The sequence below is a fragment of the Symphalangus syndactylus genome, chromosome 24 (assembly GCF_028878055.3).
Source record: "Symphalangus syndactylus isolate Jambi chromosome 24, NHGRI_mSymSyn1-v2.1_pri, whole genome shotgun sequence".
Lineage (NCBI taxonomy): Eukaryota > Metazoa > Chordata > Mammalia > Primates > Hylobatidae > Symphalangus > Symphalangus syndactylus.
Genome location: NC_072446.2, coordinates 28,811,648 through 28,828,315, shown reverse-complemented (window position 1 = coordinate 28,828,315; position 16,668 = coordinate 28,811,648). Strand labels below are relative to the sequence as shown.

General features: G+C 50.0%; 1 protein-coding gene across 5 annotated transcripts in view; it reads left to right on the top strand.

Annotated features, from left to right (window-relative positions):
- The window catches only part of MYBL2 (MYB proto-oncogene like 2), a 50,078-nt gene that overhangs the window by 28,497 nt on the left and 4,913 nt on the right, over positions 1-16,668 (top strand). For 3 of the 5 annotated variants that reach the window (XM_055266361.2, XM_055266362.2, XM_063634196.1), the window contains 5 exons: positions 4,787-5,074; positions 8,173-8,586; positions 11,434-11,573; positions 15,003-15,102; positions 16,531-16,644. In XM_055266361.2, the coding sequence (XP_055122336.2) occupies positions 4,787-5,074; positions 8,173-8,586; positions 11,434-11,573; positions 15,003-15,102; positions 16,531-16,644 (1,056 nt within the window). Of the gene's footprint in view, positions 1-4,786; positions 5,075-8,172; positions 8,587-11,433; positions 11,574-15,002; positions 15,103-16,485; positions 16,645-16,668 lie in introns of all 5 variants that reach the window. The other 2 variants (XM_063634195.1, XM_063634197.1) reach the window with 1 other exon arrangement.

Sequence of the window (16,668 nt, the reverse complement as noted above, 5' to 3'; positions counted from 1 at the left end):
AGTTATTGACTTGGCTTTTGTCCCCTGACACTGAGTGTCTGGAGTGCTGGCTGTGCTGGGCTGGGACCAAGCCCCAGACCATAACCATAACCCTGAGCACAGGAGGTCAGTTTTTTTTTTTTTTGAGACAGAGTCTTGCTGTTGCCCAGGCTGGAGTGCAGTGGTGCCATCTCTGCTTGCTGCAACCTCCACCTCCTGAGTTCAAGTGATTCTCCTGCCTCAGCCTCCTGAGTAGCTGGGAAGCTGGGATTTATAGGCATTTGCCACCATGCCTGGCAAATTTTTGTATTTTTAGTAGAGATGGGGTTTTGCCATGTTGGCCAGGCTGGTCTCAAACTGCTGACCTGAGGTGATCCACCTGCCTCAGCCTCTCAAAGTGCTGGGATTGCAGGCATGAGCCACCGTGCCTAGACTGTGTTGATTTCAGCCTTACCCATTTCTCTCCAGTGTTGTCTTTCTGGTGTGCTATTTATTTAACTAGTTTCTTACTGATGAAGATAAGGATATTACTGTTTTTTTGTTATTAGAGATAAAACGCTAATAGTCACCCTTGTGGCCAAATGACTGCTTCTTTGTGCAGTTATTTCTTGAGAAATTCCTAGAGATGGAAGAATATATATGGTGGTGGGGGGAACCCTTTTGGCTGAGTATGGTGGCTCATTTCTGTAATCCCAGCACTTTGAGGCCAAGGTGGGGGGATTCCTTGAGACCAGGAGTTCGTGACCAGCTTGGGCAACATAGGGAGACTCCGTCTTTACAAAAAAAAAAAAAAAAAGCTGGTGTGGTGGCACACACCTGTACTTCCAGCTACTTTGGAGCCTAGGGCAGGAAGTTCACTTGAGCCCAGGATTTCAACAGGGTGAGGCTCTGTCTTTGAAAAAGCAAACAGGCCAGTTGTCGTGGCTTACACCTGTAATCTCAGCACTTTGGGAGGCTGAGGTGGTCATGCTGACACAGGCTTGTAATCCCAGCTACTCGGGAGGCTGAGGCATGATAATTGAGAATCCACTTGAACTGGCATGACGGAGGTTGCAGTGAGCCGAGTTCGCACTGCTGCACTCCAGCCTGGGTGGCAGCAAGACTCTGTCTTAAAAAGAAAAAAACCTCTTAATACATTTTGTTAGATTGCTGCCAGAAGAATTTTGCCTGTTAATTCGTGTATGGGACCACTCCCAACTTCCTCCACTCACTGGTCAGTGCTTGCTGTTATAAAATTGGTTCCTCTGCTTCAGAAGTAATGCGTGATCATTGCAAAAACTTAACAACTGTATAGAATTGGGCAATGCAGAAGGCTGAGCCTGCTCATCTCAACTTTTTTTTTTTTTTGAGACGGAGTTTTGCTCTTGTTGCCCAGGCTGGAGTGCAGTGGTCTGATCTTGGCTCACTGCAACCTCCACCTCCCGGGTTCAAGCGATTCTCCTGCCTCAGCCTGCCGAGTAGCTGGAATTACAAGCATGTGCCACCATGCCTGGCTAATTGGGGTTTCTCCATGTTGGTCAGGCTGGTCTCAAACTCCTGACCTCAGGTGATCTGCCCACTTGGCCTCCCAAAATACTGGGATTACAGGCGTGAGCCACCATGCTGGGCCTAAAATTAGATGATGTCTTACTGTTTTACAACTTTCTTTTTCTATTTAACATATCTTTCCATGTTGTTATGTGTATTCATATCTCCAGCATTCCTGAATTTGCCGTATCTTATTTAACCGTTATATTGTTGAACATCTGTTAGTATTTCCATCAATGCTATAATGAACATCATTGTTCAGTTTCTTTGTACATTTGCTGAACTGTGTGGTTGATTTTTTTGTTTTTAGACGGAGTCTCACTGTGTTGCCAGGCTGGAGTGCAGTGGCGCAATCTCGGCTCACTGCAACCTCCGCCTCCCAGGTTCAAGTGATTCTTCTGCCTCAGCCTCCCGAGTAGCTGGGATTGCAGGCATGCACCACCATGCCCAGCTAATTTTTGTATTTTTAGTAGAAACGGGGTTTCACCATGTTGGCCAGGATGGTCTCGATCTCTTGACCTCGTGATCTGCCCACCTCAGCCTCCCAAAGTGCTGGGGTTACAGGTGTGAGCCACTGTGCCCGGCCGGTTGATTTTATAGATATGTGGAATGATTGGGTAAAATAGTGTGGACATGTGAAGTTTTCATAAGCATTGCTGAATTGCTATCAAAGGGATTGTACTGTTTAATCCTGCTATCAGCAATATATGGGACTGCTTGTTTCCAGCCTTATTGTCAATACCAGCTATGGTTATATAAAAAACTGCCAATTTTAATGAGCAACAAATGCATTATCATGTTCTTATTTGATTGAATTATTTTGGAGTTGATCTTTTTTTTTCAGCTTTATTAAAATATAATTGACAAATAAATTGCATATGTTGACCAGGGGCTGTGGCTCATGCCTGTATTCCCAGCACTTTAGGAGGCTGAAGTGGGCGGATCACTTGAGGCTAGGAGTTTGAGGCCAGCCTGGCCAATATGGTGAAACCCCATCTCTACTAAAAATATAAAAAATTAACCGGGTGTGGTGGTGCACACCTGTAGTCCCAGCTGCTCAGGAGGCTGAGGCATGAGAATCACTTGAACCCGGGAGGTAGAGGTTGCAGTGAGCTGAGAGCGTGCCTCTGCATGCCAGCCTGGGCGACAGCAAGACTCTGTCTCAAAAAACAACAACGGCTGGGCGCGATGGCTCACGCCTGTAATCCCAGCACTTTGGGAGGCCGAGGCAGGTGGATCATGAGGTCACGAGATCGAGACCATCCTGGCTAGCATGGTGAAACCCTGTCTCTACTAAAAATACAAAAAAAAAGAACCCCAAAAATTAGCCGGCCATGGTGGCGGGCACCTGTAGTCCCAGCTACTAGGGAGGCTGAGGCAGGAGAATGGCGTGAACCGGGAGGTGGAGCTTGCAGTGAGCCGAGATCACGCCACTGCATTTCAGCCTGGGCGACAGAGTGAGACTCCATCTCAAAAAAAAAAAAAAAAATTGCATATATTTATGGTGTGCAATGTGATGTTTTGATTCATTGTTTTGGTTTTCATTTCTTTTACTATTAATGAGGGTGAGTAACAAATTACCCCTCAATTTGTTATTTGGCTTGGTTGTCTTTTTTTGTTTTTTGGTCTTGTTACTGGTTTGTACATTTTATTTGTATATTAAGGATGTTACTCCTTTATCATGTAGTAACTATTTTTTCCCAGTTTGGTAGCTTTTTTCTTTATTTTATAAAGGTATAATTTACATACAGTAAAATTCACTTTTTGTTTGTTCGTTTGTTTTATAGAGATGGGGTTTCCCTATCTTGCCCAGGCTGGTCTCGAACTCCTGGGCTCAAGGGATCTGTCTGCCTTGGCCTCCCAAAGTGTTGGGATTACAGGTGTGAGCCACCACGCCCTGCCTTTTTTTTTTTTTTTTTTTTTTGAGACAGAGTCTTGCTCTGTCACCCAGGCTGGAGTGCAGTGGCGTGATCTCGGCTCACTGCAAGCTCCTTCTTCCGGGTTCACACCATTCTCCTGCCTCAGCCTCCCAAGTAGCTGGAACTACAGGCACCTGCCACCACGCCTGGCTAATTTTTTGTATTTTTAGTAGAGATGGGGTTTCACTGTGTTGGCCAGGATGGTCTCGATCTCCTGACCTTGTGATCCGCCCTCCTCGGCCTCCCAATGTGCTGGGATTACAGGCGTGATTTTTTTTTTTTTTTTTTTTAATGAGTCAGGGTCTTGCTCTGTACCCCAGACTGTAGTGCAGTGGCGTGATCATAGCTCACTGCAACCTTGAACTCATGAACTCAAGGGGTCCTCTTGCCTGAGCTTTTCAGAGTTCTGGGATTACAGGTGTGAGCCACCATACCCAGCCCCCTCCCCCCCGCTTTTTTTTTTTATTAGAGTCTTGCTATGTTGCTTAGGCTGGAGTGCAGTGGTGTGATCATAGCCCATTGCAACCTTGAATTCATGAACTCAAGGGACTCACTTGCCTCGGCCTCCCAAAGTGCTAGGGTTACAGGCATAAGCCACTGTACCTGGTCTTTTAATTTTTTAATGTTTATTAAGCATTAAAAATTTATTTTTTAATTTTTTTTGAGACGGAGTTTTGCTCTTGTTACCTGGGCTGGAGTGCAATGGTGCGATCTCAGCTCACTGCAACCTCTGCCTCCCAGGTTCAAGCAATTCTCCCTCAGCCTCCCGAGTAGCTAGGATTACAGGTGCCCACCACCACACCTGGCTAATTTTTTTTGGTTTTGTTTTTAGTAGAGACAGGGTTTTACCATGTTGGCCAGGCTGATCTCGAACTCTTGACCTCAGGTGATCCACCCACCTCAGCCTCCCAAAGTGCTGGGATTACAGGCGTGAGCCTCTGCACCCAACCTCTGTGTATTACTTCTTTCATCTGAGCCATTTGAGAATTAGTTATGTAGCATAGATTCCTAAGAATAAGGCCATTTGCTTACATAACCACAATAAAGTTATATTCAATCCAGGGAATTTAAGCCTAATTCAGGATCTTTATCTACAGTTTATATTCCATTTTTCCCTGCCCATGATGCAATCTAGGACCAGACATTGCATTTAGTTGTCCTATCCCTTTAGTCAGCCTTTCTTAGTCTCATGATATTGACATTTTTGAAGTATATGGTATGGCTAATTATTTTGTAGAATGTTTCTCTATTTGGGTTCATCACAGTTTCCTTCTTAGATTCAGGTTGTGTGCTTTAGCTGGAAACTACTATATAGTCTATATCTCAGCGAAATCCAAATGTTGTACTCTTGTGTCTTACAGGGAAGTCTTCTGACCAACTGGCCCTCCGTCCCTCCTACCATAAAGGAGGAGGAAAGCAGTGAGGAGGAACCTGCAGCAGGCACCACATCAAAGGAGCAGGAGCCCATCCCTACAGATCTGGACGCAGTGCGAACGCCAGAGCCGTTGGAGGAATTCCCGAAGCGTGAGGACCAGGAAGGCTCCCCACCAGAAACGAGCCTGCCTTACAAGTGGGTGGTGGAGGCAGCTAACCTCCTCATCCCTGCTGTGGGTTCTAGCCTCTCTGAAGCCCTGGACTTGATCGAGTCGGTATGTTGGTCACAACACTTCACAGTGGACACAGAACACCCCTAGCAGGAAGTGCTTCTCTCGTGGGCCCACATCCTTTTGCTCATTCCGTCGCCCTGCTAACAGTTACTGACTTGATGCTGAGTGCCCAGCCCTGACCCAAGGGCTGGGGACACCAGGGTCGTCACCATGCAGTCCCTATCCTTGGGGAGCTCCCGGTGTGTGCAGCAGGAGTTTGTGGTGGCATCTGACCTCTATGTATGGCACAGGGTGGGGTGGGAAGTCTGCCCAGAGGAGGTGGCACTGCACTGAGTCCTAAAGGTTGACTGGCAGGTGACAGCACAGGACAGCGTGGTATTTGTGGCATCACACATGGTTGGGTCTCCCTGAAGAGGAGCCCAGGAAATGCCAAGGCTTTGTGCTGGTCTTGGAGTGGTGAGTGGGTTCTGGTTACTCAGGGTTGGGGCAGCCATTGAGCCCGTGTTGTGGTTACTGTGTTGGCTGTGGGGTTGTGTCCTTTGAGGTGGGCTTCTTGGTGTGACACCCCAGCTCCTGGCTGCATCGGCCAGGCCTGCTGTATAGAGCGGGTTTTGGGAGGTGAAAGACCAGAGCCCTGGTCACTAGGGTGGGGAGTTCATTATGGGGGTCCGTGTTTGCCTTCCCACCCAGGTGTCCCATCCTAGAACATCTAACTGCCAGGGTCTGAGCTTAACATACAGTCTGCAGGGCCGGGCGCGGTGGCTCACGCTTGTAATCCCAGCACTTTGGGAGGCCGAGGCGGGCGGATCACGAGGTCAGGAGATCGAGACCACGGTGAAACCCCGTCTCTACTAAAAAAGACAAAAAATTAGCCGGGCGTGGTGGCGGGCGCCTGTAGTCCCAGCTACTCGGAGAGGCTGAGGCAGGAGAATGGCGTGAACCCGGGAGGCGGAGCTTGCAGTGAGCCGAGATTGCGCCACTGCACTCCAGCCTGGGCGACAGAGCGAGACTCCGTCTCAAAAAAAAAAAAAAAAAAAAAAAAACAAACATACAGTCTGCATGGTATCCTGTGAGGTGTGTCATTTCTGTTTTGTAGGTGAGACTGAGGCTCAGAGAGGTCAAGTAGTGAACCCAAGGTTGCACAGCAAGTATACTTGGTGGTCTTGACTGCCATGCTATGCTCCTGCTACTACCTGATGAAGGGTTGGGGGGCCATCTACTCAGGCCTTTTTTACTGTAAGTCTCACCTCTTGACCCCAGTGGCTGGGACTGGACCCAGCTGCAGGGTCTGTCTGTGGTGCCCCCACCTCTAGGGAGTGTCAGAGGCACTAGCACGTTCTTAGATTCTCAGCACAGCTCTGAAGCAAGCACTGCGCCCCATCCCTCCCCCTAGCCCTGAGGAGAGTGTTGAGATGAGAGTTGGCCCCTCTGTGCCTGGCACACTGTGTGTACCACAGCATCACCTCCCTTTACCCCAGACTGTTCTGTTTTCTTTTGCTTGGCAGGCACAGCTCGCTTGTATTGAGCACCCACTGATTGCCGGAGCCAGTGCTTAATGAGTAATTACAGTACCTAACATTGGAGTGCTTGCCACGTGCCAGGCCCATCACTTGCTACCTAATGTGTAGGCTCTTAGTTGGTCTTTAACAGCCTGTGAGGTGGGTAGTGGACTCATCAACAGTGAGAGCACCCCACGCTCAGAGAGGTTAGGAGACTTGGCCAGGTTCACACAGCCGGTGACCTCCAGGAACAGGAGTTAGACCCTGCTGTCCGGCTCAGAGCTCAGGCTCTTTCCACGACGACCTTCAGCGCCTGTTGGGGGAGTTATTGCATGTGTGGAAATCCTGTCTTCCCTCCTCTGCTCTGCCCACTTCAGTGGTCCTTGTAGGATGTACTTCTGGTCTACCAGACACTGTCAGTGCTGGGTCCTCCCTGAGTTGGGGTGTGGGCCTGAGGTCAGTCCTGCCCCCAGCTGGCCTCCACCCTTAGGAGTGAACTACTCTAAGGAACCAGACTTCGACTTTAGTGTCTGGGTCCGCTCAGAGGCCAGAACCCAAAGACCAAAGTGGAAGCCTCTGTGTCCAGAAGCCTTTTGGTTTGTGTTGTGATTTATTGGGTAAAGGAGGGAAAACCTGTAGTGACTCGCGGGCTTGTTCTAGAAGCTGAGTAACTTCGGGAAGACTGAATCCCCTTAGCTCAGCTTCCTTGGTATGAAAGGGAAAGTAATGCTTCCCTAGCAGAATTGTGGGGATTGGAAACAACTTTTGTGAGCTTCCCCAAGGAGGGATCAATGATGAGTTATGAGCTGCCCCAAGGAGGGATCAATGATGAGTTACATCCCATTCAATGCTCTGTATTTCGTTCTATAAAAATATCTGCAGGCTGGGTACTGTGGTTCATGCCTGTAATCCCAGCACTTTGGGAGGCTGAGGTGAGAGGGTCACGTGAGCCCAGGAATTTGAGACCAGCCTGGGTAACATAGTGAAACACAGTCTCTATAAAAAATATTTTAAAAAATTAGCTGAAGCCGGGTGCAGTGGTTTACACCTGTCATCCCAGCACTTTGGGAGGCCAAGGCGGTCAGATCACCCAAGGCCAGGAGTTCGAGACCAGCCTGGCCAATATGGGCATGGTGGCACGCGCCTGTAGTCCCAGCTACTCAGGAGACTGAGGCAGGAGAATTGGCTTGTACCTGGAAGGCGGAGGTTGCAGTGAGCCGAGATTGCACCACTGCACTACAGCCTGGGCGACAGAGCAAGTCTCCGTCTCAAAATAAATAAATAAATAAATAAATAAAAAATTACCCGAGAATGGTGGTACATGTCTGTAGTCCCAGCTACTCGGGAGGCTGAGGCGGGAGGATCACTTGAACCCAGGAGTTCAAGCCTGCAGTGAGCTGTGATTGTGCTACTGTACTCCAGCGTAGGCAACAGAGTGAAACCCTGTCTCTTTAAAGAAAAAAAGAATCTATGAAAATATAGATGTATAGTCATAGAAAACTTTGAGGAAATGCATGAAATATTAATGATTGGTCCTGGGCTGTGGGATCATACTTGACACTTACATATTTCCCTTAATGAATGAGTCCTCTTGTATTAAGAGCATAGTAATTGCAATTCCTAACCTTCCTCCCTGGACAGGACCCCGATGCTTGGTGTGACCTGAGTAAATTTGACCTCCCTGAGGAACCATCTGCAGAGGACAGTATCAACAACAGCCTAGTGCAGCTGCAAGCGTCACATCAGCAGCAGGTCCTGCCACCCCGCCAGCCTGCTACCCCGGTGCCCAGTGTGACCGAGTACCGCCTGGATGGCCACACCATCTCAGACCTGAGCCGCAGCAGCCGGGGCGAGCTGATCCCCATTTCCCCCAGCACTGAAGTCGGGGGCTCTGGCATTGGCACGCCACCCTCGGTGCTCAAGCGGCAGAGGAAGAGGCGTGTGGCTCTGTCCCCTGTCACTGAGAATAGCACCAGTCTGTCCTTCCTGGATTCCTGTAACAGCCTCACGCCCAAGAGCACACCTGTTAAGACCCTGCCCTTCTCGCCCTCCCAGGTGCGTGGACCCCCCTCTGGCTGCTTATTGGGTCGGTACAGACACCTAGTGTTCAGTGCTGGGGCAAGGGTGAGCAAAACCAGACCTGGCTCTGCCCTCATGCAGCTTATGCTCTGGTAGGAAGACCAGTTAACTAAAAAAGACCCAGAAAATGTGATAATCAGGATGAAAGAGAAGGTTTATGGTGCTGCATATGTGTATCTAGTCTGGGCAAGTCCAGGAAGACTGCCAGGAGGAGGAGGAGGATGCTGGTAACTGGGTAATGAAGGAGAGAAAGAACTGTCGTGTTTGTTCAGTCCATGTGTGGAACCTATTTCATAGCTGACTTGCCAGCACTGGGGAGCAAAGATGAAGATGATGGGTTGTCCCCAGCACTGGCTGGCCCTGCCCGGTCCTGGAAAGACCTGGGATAGCCAGTGCTGGGGATGGGCTTGTAATGAATTAACCAGAATAGAGTGTGGGAAGTGCCATGTGATAGCAATTGCGAAGTCACTGAGAACGCACCGTTCTGGGTGTTGCCCCTGGGTGCTCTGTTAGTAACACACAGAGCCTCGGGAACCGGGATGGGTGCCAGGGTCTCTCTGAGATAGAGGTCGTGGGGGGCACCTGGCCTTCCTGCAGAGAGGTGTCTGGGATGGGTCTCCTTGAGCACCTTGACCAAAGGCACAGAAAAGGAAGGGCAGAGTGGATGTGGAGTGGTGGGGGGTGGTGCAGGGCCTTGGTGGGCCTAGGTATAACTTAGGGGCTTTGGCTGTCATTAGGTCTGTTCTTCCTGTGAGGCTGTGGGAGAGAGCGAGGCCCTGAGGTGGCCTGGTGCAGGAGGCGACCCTCTCATCACGGGTCAGGATGGCTAGTGGCATTTTGAGAGAGACCCTGTGTCGGTTTGCTCCAGCTGCTTAACAGAGTACAACAGACTCAGTGGATTCGACAAGAAATTTAGCAGCGTTGTTTTCTTCTGAGGCCTCTCTCCTTGGCTTATAGATGCTGGCTGCTCCTGTGTCTTCACGTGGTCACCTGTATCCTAATCTATTATTTTTTCTTGTAAAACCTCTTATTTTATAATGTTATAAGGACACCAGTTACTGGATTAGGGCCCACACTAATGACTTTATTTTTTTATTTTTATTTTTTGAGACGGAGTCTTGCTCTGTTTCCCAGGCTGGAGGCTGGAGTGCAGTGGCACGATCACAGCTCACTGCAATCTCCGCCTTCCAGGTGCAAGCAATTTCCTGCCTCAGGCTCCTGAGTAGCTGAGATTATAGGCATGAGCCACCATGCCCGGCTAATTTTTTTGTATTTTTAGTACAGACAGGGTTTCACCAGGTTGGCCAGACTGGTCTCGAACTCCTGACCTCAAGTGATCCACCTGCCTCAGCCTCCCAAAGGGCTGGGATTACAGGCGTGAGCCACCGCGCCCAGCCTCTAATGACTTTATTTCAACTTACCACTTTATTTTTTATTTTATTTTTTTGAAATGTAGTCTTGCTGTGTTGCTCAGGCTGGAGTGCACTGGTGTGATCTCAGCTCACTGCAGCCTCCACCTCCCAGGTTCAAAGAATTCTCCCACCTCAGCCTCCTGAGTAGCTGGGATTACAGGTGCCCGCCACCATGGGGTTTCACCATGTTGGCCAGGCTGTAACTTACCACTTTATTTATTTATTTATTTTTTGAGATGGAGTCTCGCTCTGTTGTCCAGAGTGCAGTAGCGCAATCTCGGCTCACTGCAACGTACGCCTCCTGGGTTCAAGCAATTCTGCTTCAGCCTCTCGAGTAGCTGGGATTACAGGCGCCCACCACCATGCCTGGCTAATTTTTGTATTTTTAGTAGAGACGGGGTTTCACCATGTTGGCCAGGCTGGTCTCAAATGCCTGGCTTCAGGTGATCCACCTGCCTCAGCCTCCCAGAGTGCAGGGATTACAGGCGTGAGCCACCGCGCCTGGCCTAACTAACCACTTTAAAGGCCCTATCTCCAAGTATTAATGCAGTCCCATTCTGAGGTGCTGAGAGTTGGGACTTCAGGATGTAAATTTGAGGGAGACACAGGTCAGCCTGTAACATTTTGCAAGTGAGGGCTGCTGGCTGGAGAAGGAAGGCAGCGGGTCCCTGAGCTACTATTTGGGAAGCTCAGGATGATGGAGCGTGGTGGCCACCCTACTTCAGAGACCCCATTTAGGGTGGTGACCCTGAGGGTTGCAGATGGCTCTCTGTTATAGCACCTTCAGGGAAGGGAGGGAAGAGAGGGAGCTTCAAAGGATGGATGTTAGCTTAGATCTAGATTTGAAACTCACTTCTAGCGCTCAGTGCAAGACTCAAAACCTCTCTAAGTGTTGGTTTTCTTATCTGTAAAAGGGGGATAGTAATAGTGCCTATGTCTCAGGATTTGTGGTAACTAAGTGAAATTATTTGTGTGAAGTGCTTAGCACTGGCAAGAGAAGGTGCCCTCTAAATGATAACCCCACTGCCACCAGCATCACTACAACTGTCACATGCCTTTTGCCTTCACAGGTCAGTTCAGAGCTAGTTTTATTTCTTCTGAGAAGGAGCCACTCTCCCACAGTTGGCTTCCTGTGCCTTAACTGCGTCGTCAGCACTTGAGTAGAGATGGCAAAAGCTAGGATTAGGGCGACGGAAGCCCAGAGGCCTCTGTGAACCTGCTTGGTGGGCTTCTGGCATCGATCTGTCCCAGTCCTTGTTCTCTGGTGTCTGATGGGTCAAGAGGGGACCTCAGTATCAGAGCAGACATTTTGGGGGAGGGGCTCAAGGATCTCTCCCCATGACCCCCTGAGGTCTCAGGGATACACATGCAGGTCATCATTTTGTCTCATTCCCTCTCTCTTCTTTGGCAGTTTCTGAACTTCTGGAACAAACAGGACACGTTGGAGCTGGAGAGCCCCTCGCTGACATCCACCCCAGTGTGCAGCCAGAAGGTGGTGGTCACCACACCACTGCACCGGGACAAGACACCCCTGCACCAGAAACATGCTGCGTGAGTGCTGCAGTGCCCCCCACATTCGCCATCCTCTCCCTCAGCAACACCAGACCATAGGCCTCAGGACCACTGGTGGAACAGTGGGGAGGGGGCACCCTTGGAATAACACTGAAGACTGTTTTAAGAAAGCCCTGTCCTTTCTGGCCACCACGATTTATCATTTTTATCAATATAGTTTTGGGCTCCACCTTGTTGTTGTTGTTCTTTTTGAGATGGAGTCTTGCTTTGTCACCCAGGATGGAGTGCAGTGGTGCAACTCAGCTCACTGCAACCCCCGCCTCCCGGGTTCAAGCAGTTCTCCTGCCTCAGCCTCCTGAGTAGCTGGGATTACAGGCACGCGCCACCACAACCAGCTAATTTTTGTATTTTTAGTAGAAACGGGGTTTCACCGTGTTGGTCAGGCTGGTCTCAAACTCCTGACCTTGTGATCCACCTGCCTCAGCTTCCCAAAGTGCTGGGATTACATGCGTGAGCCACTGCTCCCAGCCAAAAAAATTTTTTTTAATTAGCTGGGCATGGCGGTGTGTGATTGTAGTCCCAGCTACTCGGGAGGCTGAAGTGGGAGGATTGCTTGAGTCCAGGAGTTTGAAGCTGCAGTGAGCTATGATTGGCTACTGCACTCCAGCCTAGGTGACAAAGTGTGATTCTCTTTCTAGTTTGTTTAAAAAAAAAAAAAAATCGGAAAAAATCGGTTTAAAGAGGTGATCTAAAGCGTAACTTAGATAGGTTTCGTGAGAAATGATTGTCCGTTCAAACCAGGATCTTGGACTTCGCATCTAAGCCCTTAAACACATGCTGTCACTACAAAAGTCATTGATACTTCTCTCTCTCCCTTTCTTTCTCATCCATGTGGCCTCATTTGCTGCCTCCTTCCAACTCCTTTTTTCTATAGGAAGAAGCATCTCCAGTGCTCTTCATTCTTCTTTAGATCCATATTTCCATCTGGTTCCTTCTGAAGGCCATCCTTTAACCATGTAGTGTGGGCCTGCTGGCGATGAATTCTGATTTTTATATTTTTTGCTAATTTTTCTATTTTTTTGTAGAGATGGGGTTTTGCCATATTGGCCAGGCTGGTCTCGAACTCCTGACTCAAATTGCCTGCCTTGGCCTCCCAAAGTGCTGGGATTATAGGCGTGAGCTGTAATCCAGCTGTTATTGCTTTGTAGAGAGTCTCTTTAGTTATCCCTCAAATTTGACAGGCTGTATGGTGGTGTGTTATTTCTCTATTTTTCTCCCCCCTGGCTTTCATTATGAGACTAAAGATTCAAACCTTGAGCTGAGGAAGTGTTTATTTCTTTAGTTTTTCTTTCCCTGTCTGCCCCTTCTCCTACCTTAGGAATTCCTTCATATATAGGCTGGATTAGTCTCTGTGTCTTTTTCGTCTTCATACACCTCTTCGCCATCTTAAGCCATTTCCTTAATCTGCGGAGAACATGATGGGATTGTTTTCTGATTCACTAGTTTGGTTGTCTGTGGTTTCCAACCTGCTGAGTTCTCTGATTTACAGAGCTGCATTTTTTATCTCCAAGCAATCTTTTGAATTCTCTTTTCAAGTCAGCCTCCCTGCCTCCCTGAGTTTTCTTTTTGAGACAGTCTTACTCTGTCCCCAAGGTTGAATACAGTGGTGTGATCATGGCCCGCTGCAGCTTCTACCTCCCAGGCTCAAGCGATCCTCCCACCTCAGCCTTCTAACTAGCTGAGACCACAGGTGTACACCACCATGCCTAGCTAATTTTTTTGTGTTTTTGAGAGACAGGGTCTCACTGTGTTGCCCAGGCTAGTCTTGAACTCTGGTACTCAAGCAGTCCTTCCGCCTCAGCCTCCTAAAGTGCTGGCATTATAGGGGTGAGCCACCAGGCCCGGCCTCTCCCTGAGTTTTCTAATGTGTGTATATACACTCTTTTTTTTCTTTTTTCCGAGACAAGGTCTTTCTTAGTCACCCAGGTTGGAGTGCAGTGGTGCAATCATGGCTCACTGTAGCCTCGAATTCCGGGCTTGAGTGGTCCTCCTACCATAGCCTCCGGAGTAGTTGGGACTACAAGCACCACCATGGCTGGCTGATTTTTTAATTTTTAGTAGAGGTGGAGTCTGTGTTACCCAGGCTGTTCTTTAACTCCTGGCCTCAAGTGATCCTCTCCTGTCAGCCTAACACTAATCCCAGAGCGTTAGGATTACAGGTGTGAACCACCGCCTTTGGCCACATGTATGCTCTTAGTCCTTGTTGATGCCACGAATTAGAGAGGTTCTGGAATTTCCTCATGTTCCTCAGAAACTCCATGTCCCATGGAGATGCTTGAGTGGCTCAGATTCACCCCTGTGAGTTGTGGTTTGAACTGTAAGATGTGTACATTTAACTTGTGCTTATCTGTCTTCACTCTTCCTTACAGAGGGGGATCTCTGTGTGTCCCAGATGGGGGATAACAAGGGTTTGGGAAGAGACTGTGGATCCCTGACTAATCTCTAGGTCCTGAGGAAGGAAGAAAAGAATGGTCTGCACTTGTTCTAGTTTTTTATCTCCCCGTGGAGTGGCTGGCCAGCTGCAGGAAGTGGAGGCAGCCAGGCCCCAGGCTGCTGTTTCTAGGAGTTGGCCTCATCACCCAAGTCCCTGGCTACCTGGGATGTTTCTCTCATCCTCTAAGTGCCCTGGTTATGCCATGAGAGTCAGCCATGGTGGCATCTCCAGGTGACTAAGGTCACATACCAGCACACAAGGGCTCATGTTTTTGGAACCTGGTAGCTTCCTTCAGAGCTGACACTTGCCCACAGCCAGCCTGGCCCAGCCCCGTACCACCAGCCCTGGCGCTCTGGGGCGTGAGGTGCCTTTTCTGCCCCCCTGCTCCAGGGCAGGCGGAAATCAACCATGGTGGGTCTACATCTGATAGAAGCATCTTACAGTTCTGTTTCTGGACCAAACCATCCTGGGTTTTTGTCTGCTCTGCTGAAGGGTTCCCTCCACGTGTCCATCACCTCGGTGAACTCTCAGGATACCTGGGAAGATGCTGGCCTCACCTCTCACCCCTCCTTTCCCCATTGTGCTGCCACCATCCTTCTCACACAGGCTGTCCAGGGAGAGCTGGGCAGGATGGGATCTTCCTGGGTTCCCAACTTGCTCCGTGCCCCTTTCACTGTTCCTGAAGTCTGGCCATGGACTGCCTTGTTATCTGGAAAGTCCCAAGTCTGGACCATGACTGAACAGCATTCTCGGCTATCTGCCACCCGTCTGGGGCTCCTGGCCCCTCTTAGACTCCCCTCTCCCTTCTGTTTCCCCCGAGCCCCTGACTTTGACCTGCAGGGTGGGGAGAGGGATGGGAAGAGAACCTGTACTGGGGCCAAAGGTCACACTGGGGGAAGGTGGAGCCAGGGCAGCAGAGTGCCTGGCGTCAGCCCCTATCCTGTCACTGGTTCCCCCGTTCTGGCCCCTGGCAGGTTTGTAACCCCAGATCAGAAGTACTCCATGGACAACACTCCCCACACGCCAACCCCGTTCAAGAACGCCCTGGAGAAGTACGGACCCCTGAAGCCCCTGGTACGTGGTGTGGTCGCTGCCACGGATCTCTGCACAGTGGGATCCCTTCGGTTCATCCAACCATGTTCAGTCCACAGGACCCTTCCCTCTGAGGTCTCATTTGATTCTTCCTCCTGATAAGATGCAGAGATCCTGATAGTATAAATGGGGAAGCCGAGGCTGCTCCTTGTCACTTCCTTGGACTGCTCCTGAGCACCTGAGTGTGCAAGCAGGCGCTGGCTGGTGCTGGAGACGTGGTGGTATCCCGTGACACTCAGCCTCAGGATGGGGGAGACTGATGTGAAATACAAATAACTTAAACACTTTCAGGCAAAGATAAGCGCTGGGCCTAGTTCAGAGAAGTGGCAAATTGCTGCTCTGGCCTATCTTCTGACCAACTCCCAGTTCTCTACAGAGCACCGGAAAGCCCCTCGGGAACGTCTTTCCTGCAGTGTGCAGGCTGCCTTTCTCCCCTACTCTTCCCAGTTGATGGGATGGTTGTGTTTTCTCTATGAAAAAAGGAGTTGGCACCTTGGGCTTTCTGAAACACACAGGTGTTTTAGAAATCAGTGGAGGGTGAGAGAAAGGCATGGTTGTGGAGGCACTGGACTGTGAACAAGGTCTGCAGTGGGTCCCCCTGCTGTTTCTCTCCACTGCGTGGAGCCTCCTATGAAGCCCAAGGTGGCTGGGGGCTGAGGCTCCCCTGGGCCTGCCATGGAACTGATTCTAAGTCAAGCAGACTTTCCACGGACCAGGCTACATGAGCCGAGGTGAGGCACTAGTTAGTGCTCCTTTCCTGTTGCAGTGGAGATTTGGCTCCTCTGTACTAAAATGTCTGCATGCTCTCCAAACAGGTGTGAGGGCAAATCTCATGACCTTGGCAGCTGTAATTAAAAGTTTGCGGGGGCTTTTCGGATGACTTATGAGGAGTGGTTGTGCTTCGCACCTTTTGCTCTTAGTAGCACTCTCCCTCCCCTGTTCTCTGTTGCCTGAAGCTGGAGAGGTCCTTGGAACCCCCGGGACTGAGAAAGGGAAATGGGTTTGAGAGCCCCCATTAGTGTGGAACAAAGGGTTGAGTGAGCCTGGGCTTTTGAGCTGTCGGGGTCCTAATTCAGCAGCTGTGTGACTGTGTGCCAGGCTCTTGATCTCTGAGCCTCTGTTTCTACTTGCTTAAGATGACAATTATTGCACAGGGCTCTGTGAGGGTTACTGTGCATCTCTGGGCTGCTCCCAGCCATGGCAGGCCCCCGGGAATCAAGGTCATCAGCTGCTTGTCCAAGGCAGCAGTTAGTGGTTGTGAATGGTGTGTGTGAGATCTGCATCCTGGCATCAGGGCTTCTTCCTGCCTTACCCAGGACAGCCCAGTTGCAGCTGGGTTGGTCCCACAGTCCCACACACTTACAGCCCGAGTATGGTGCCTTACGTGGGCTGCCCCATGCCTACCCACAGCCGCAGACCCCGCATCTGGAGGAGGACTTAAAGGAGGTGCTGCGCTCTGAGGCTGGCATCGAACTCATCATCGAGGACGACGTCAGGCCTGAGAAGCAGAAGAGGAAGCCTGGGGTGAGTAGGCTGGGGGTGGAAGAG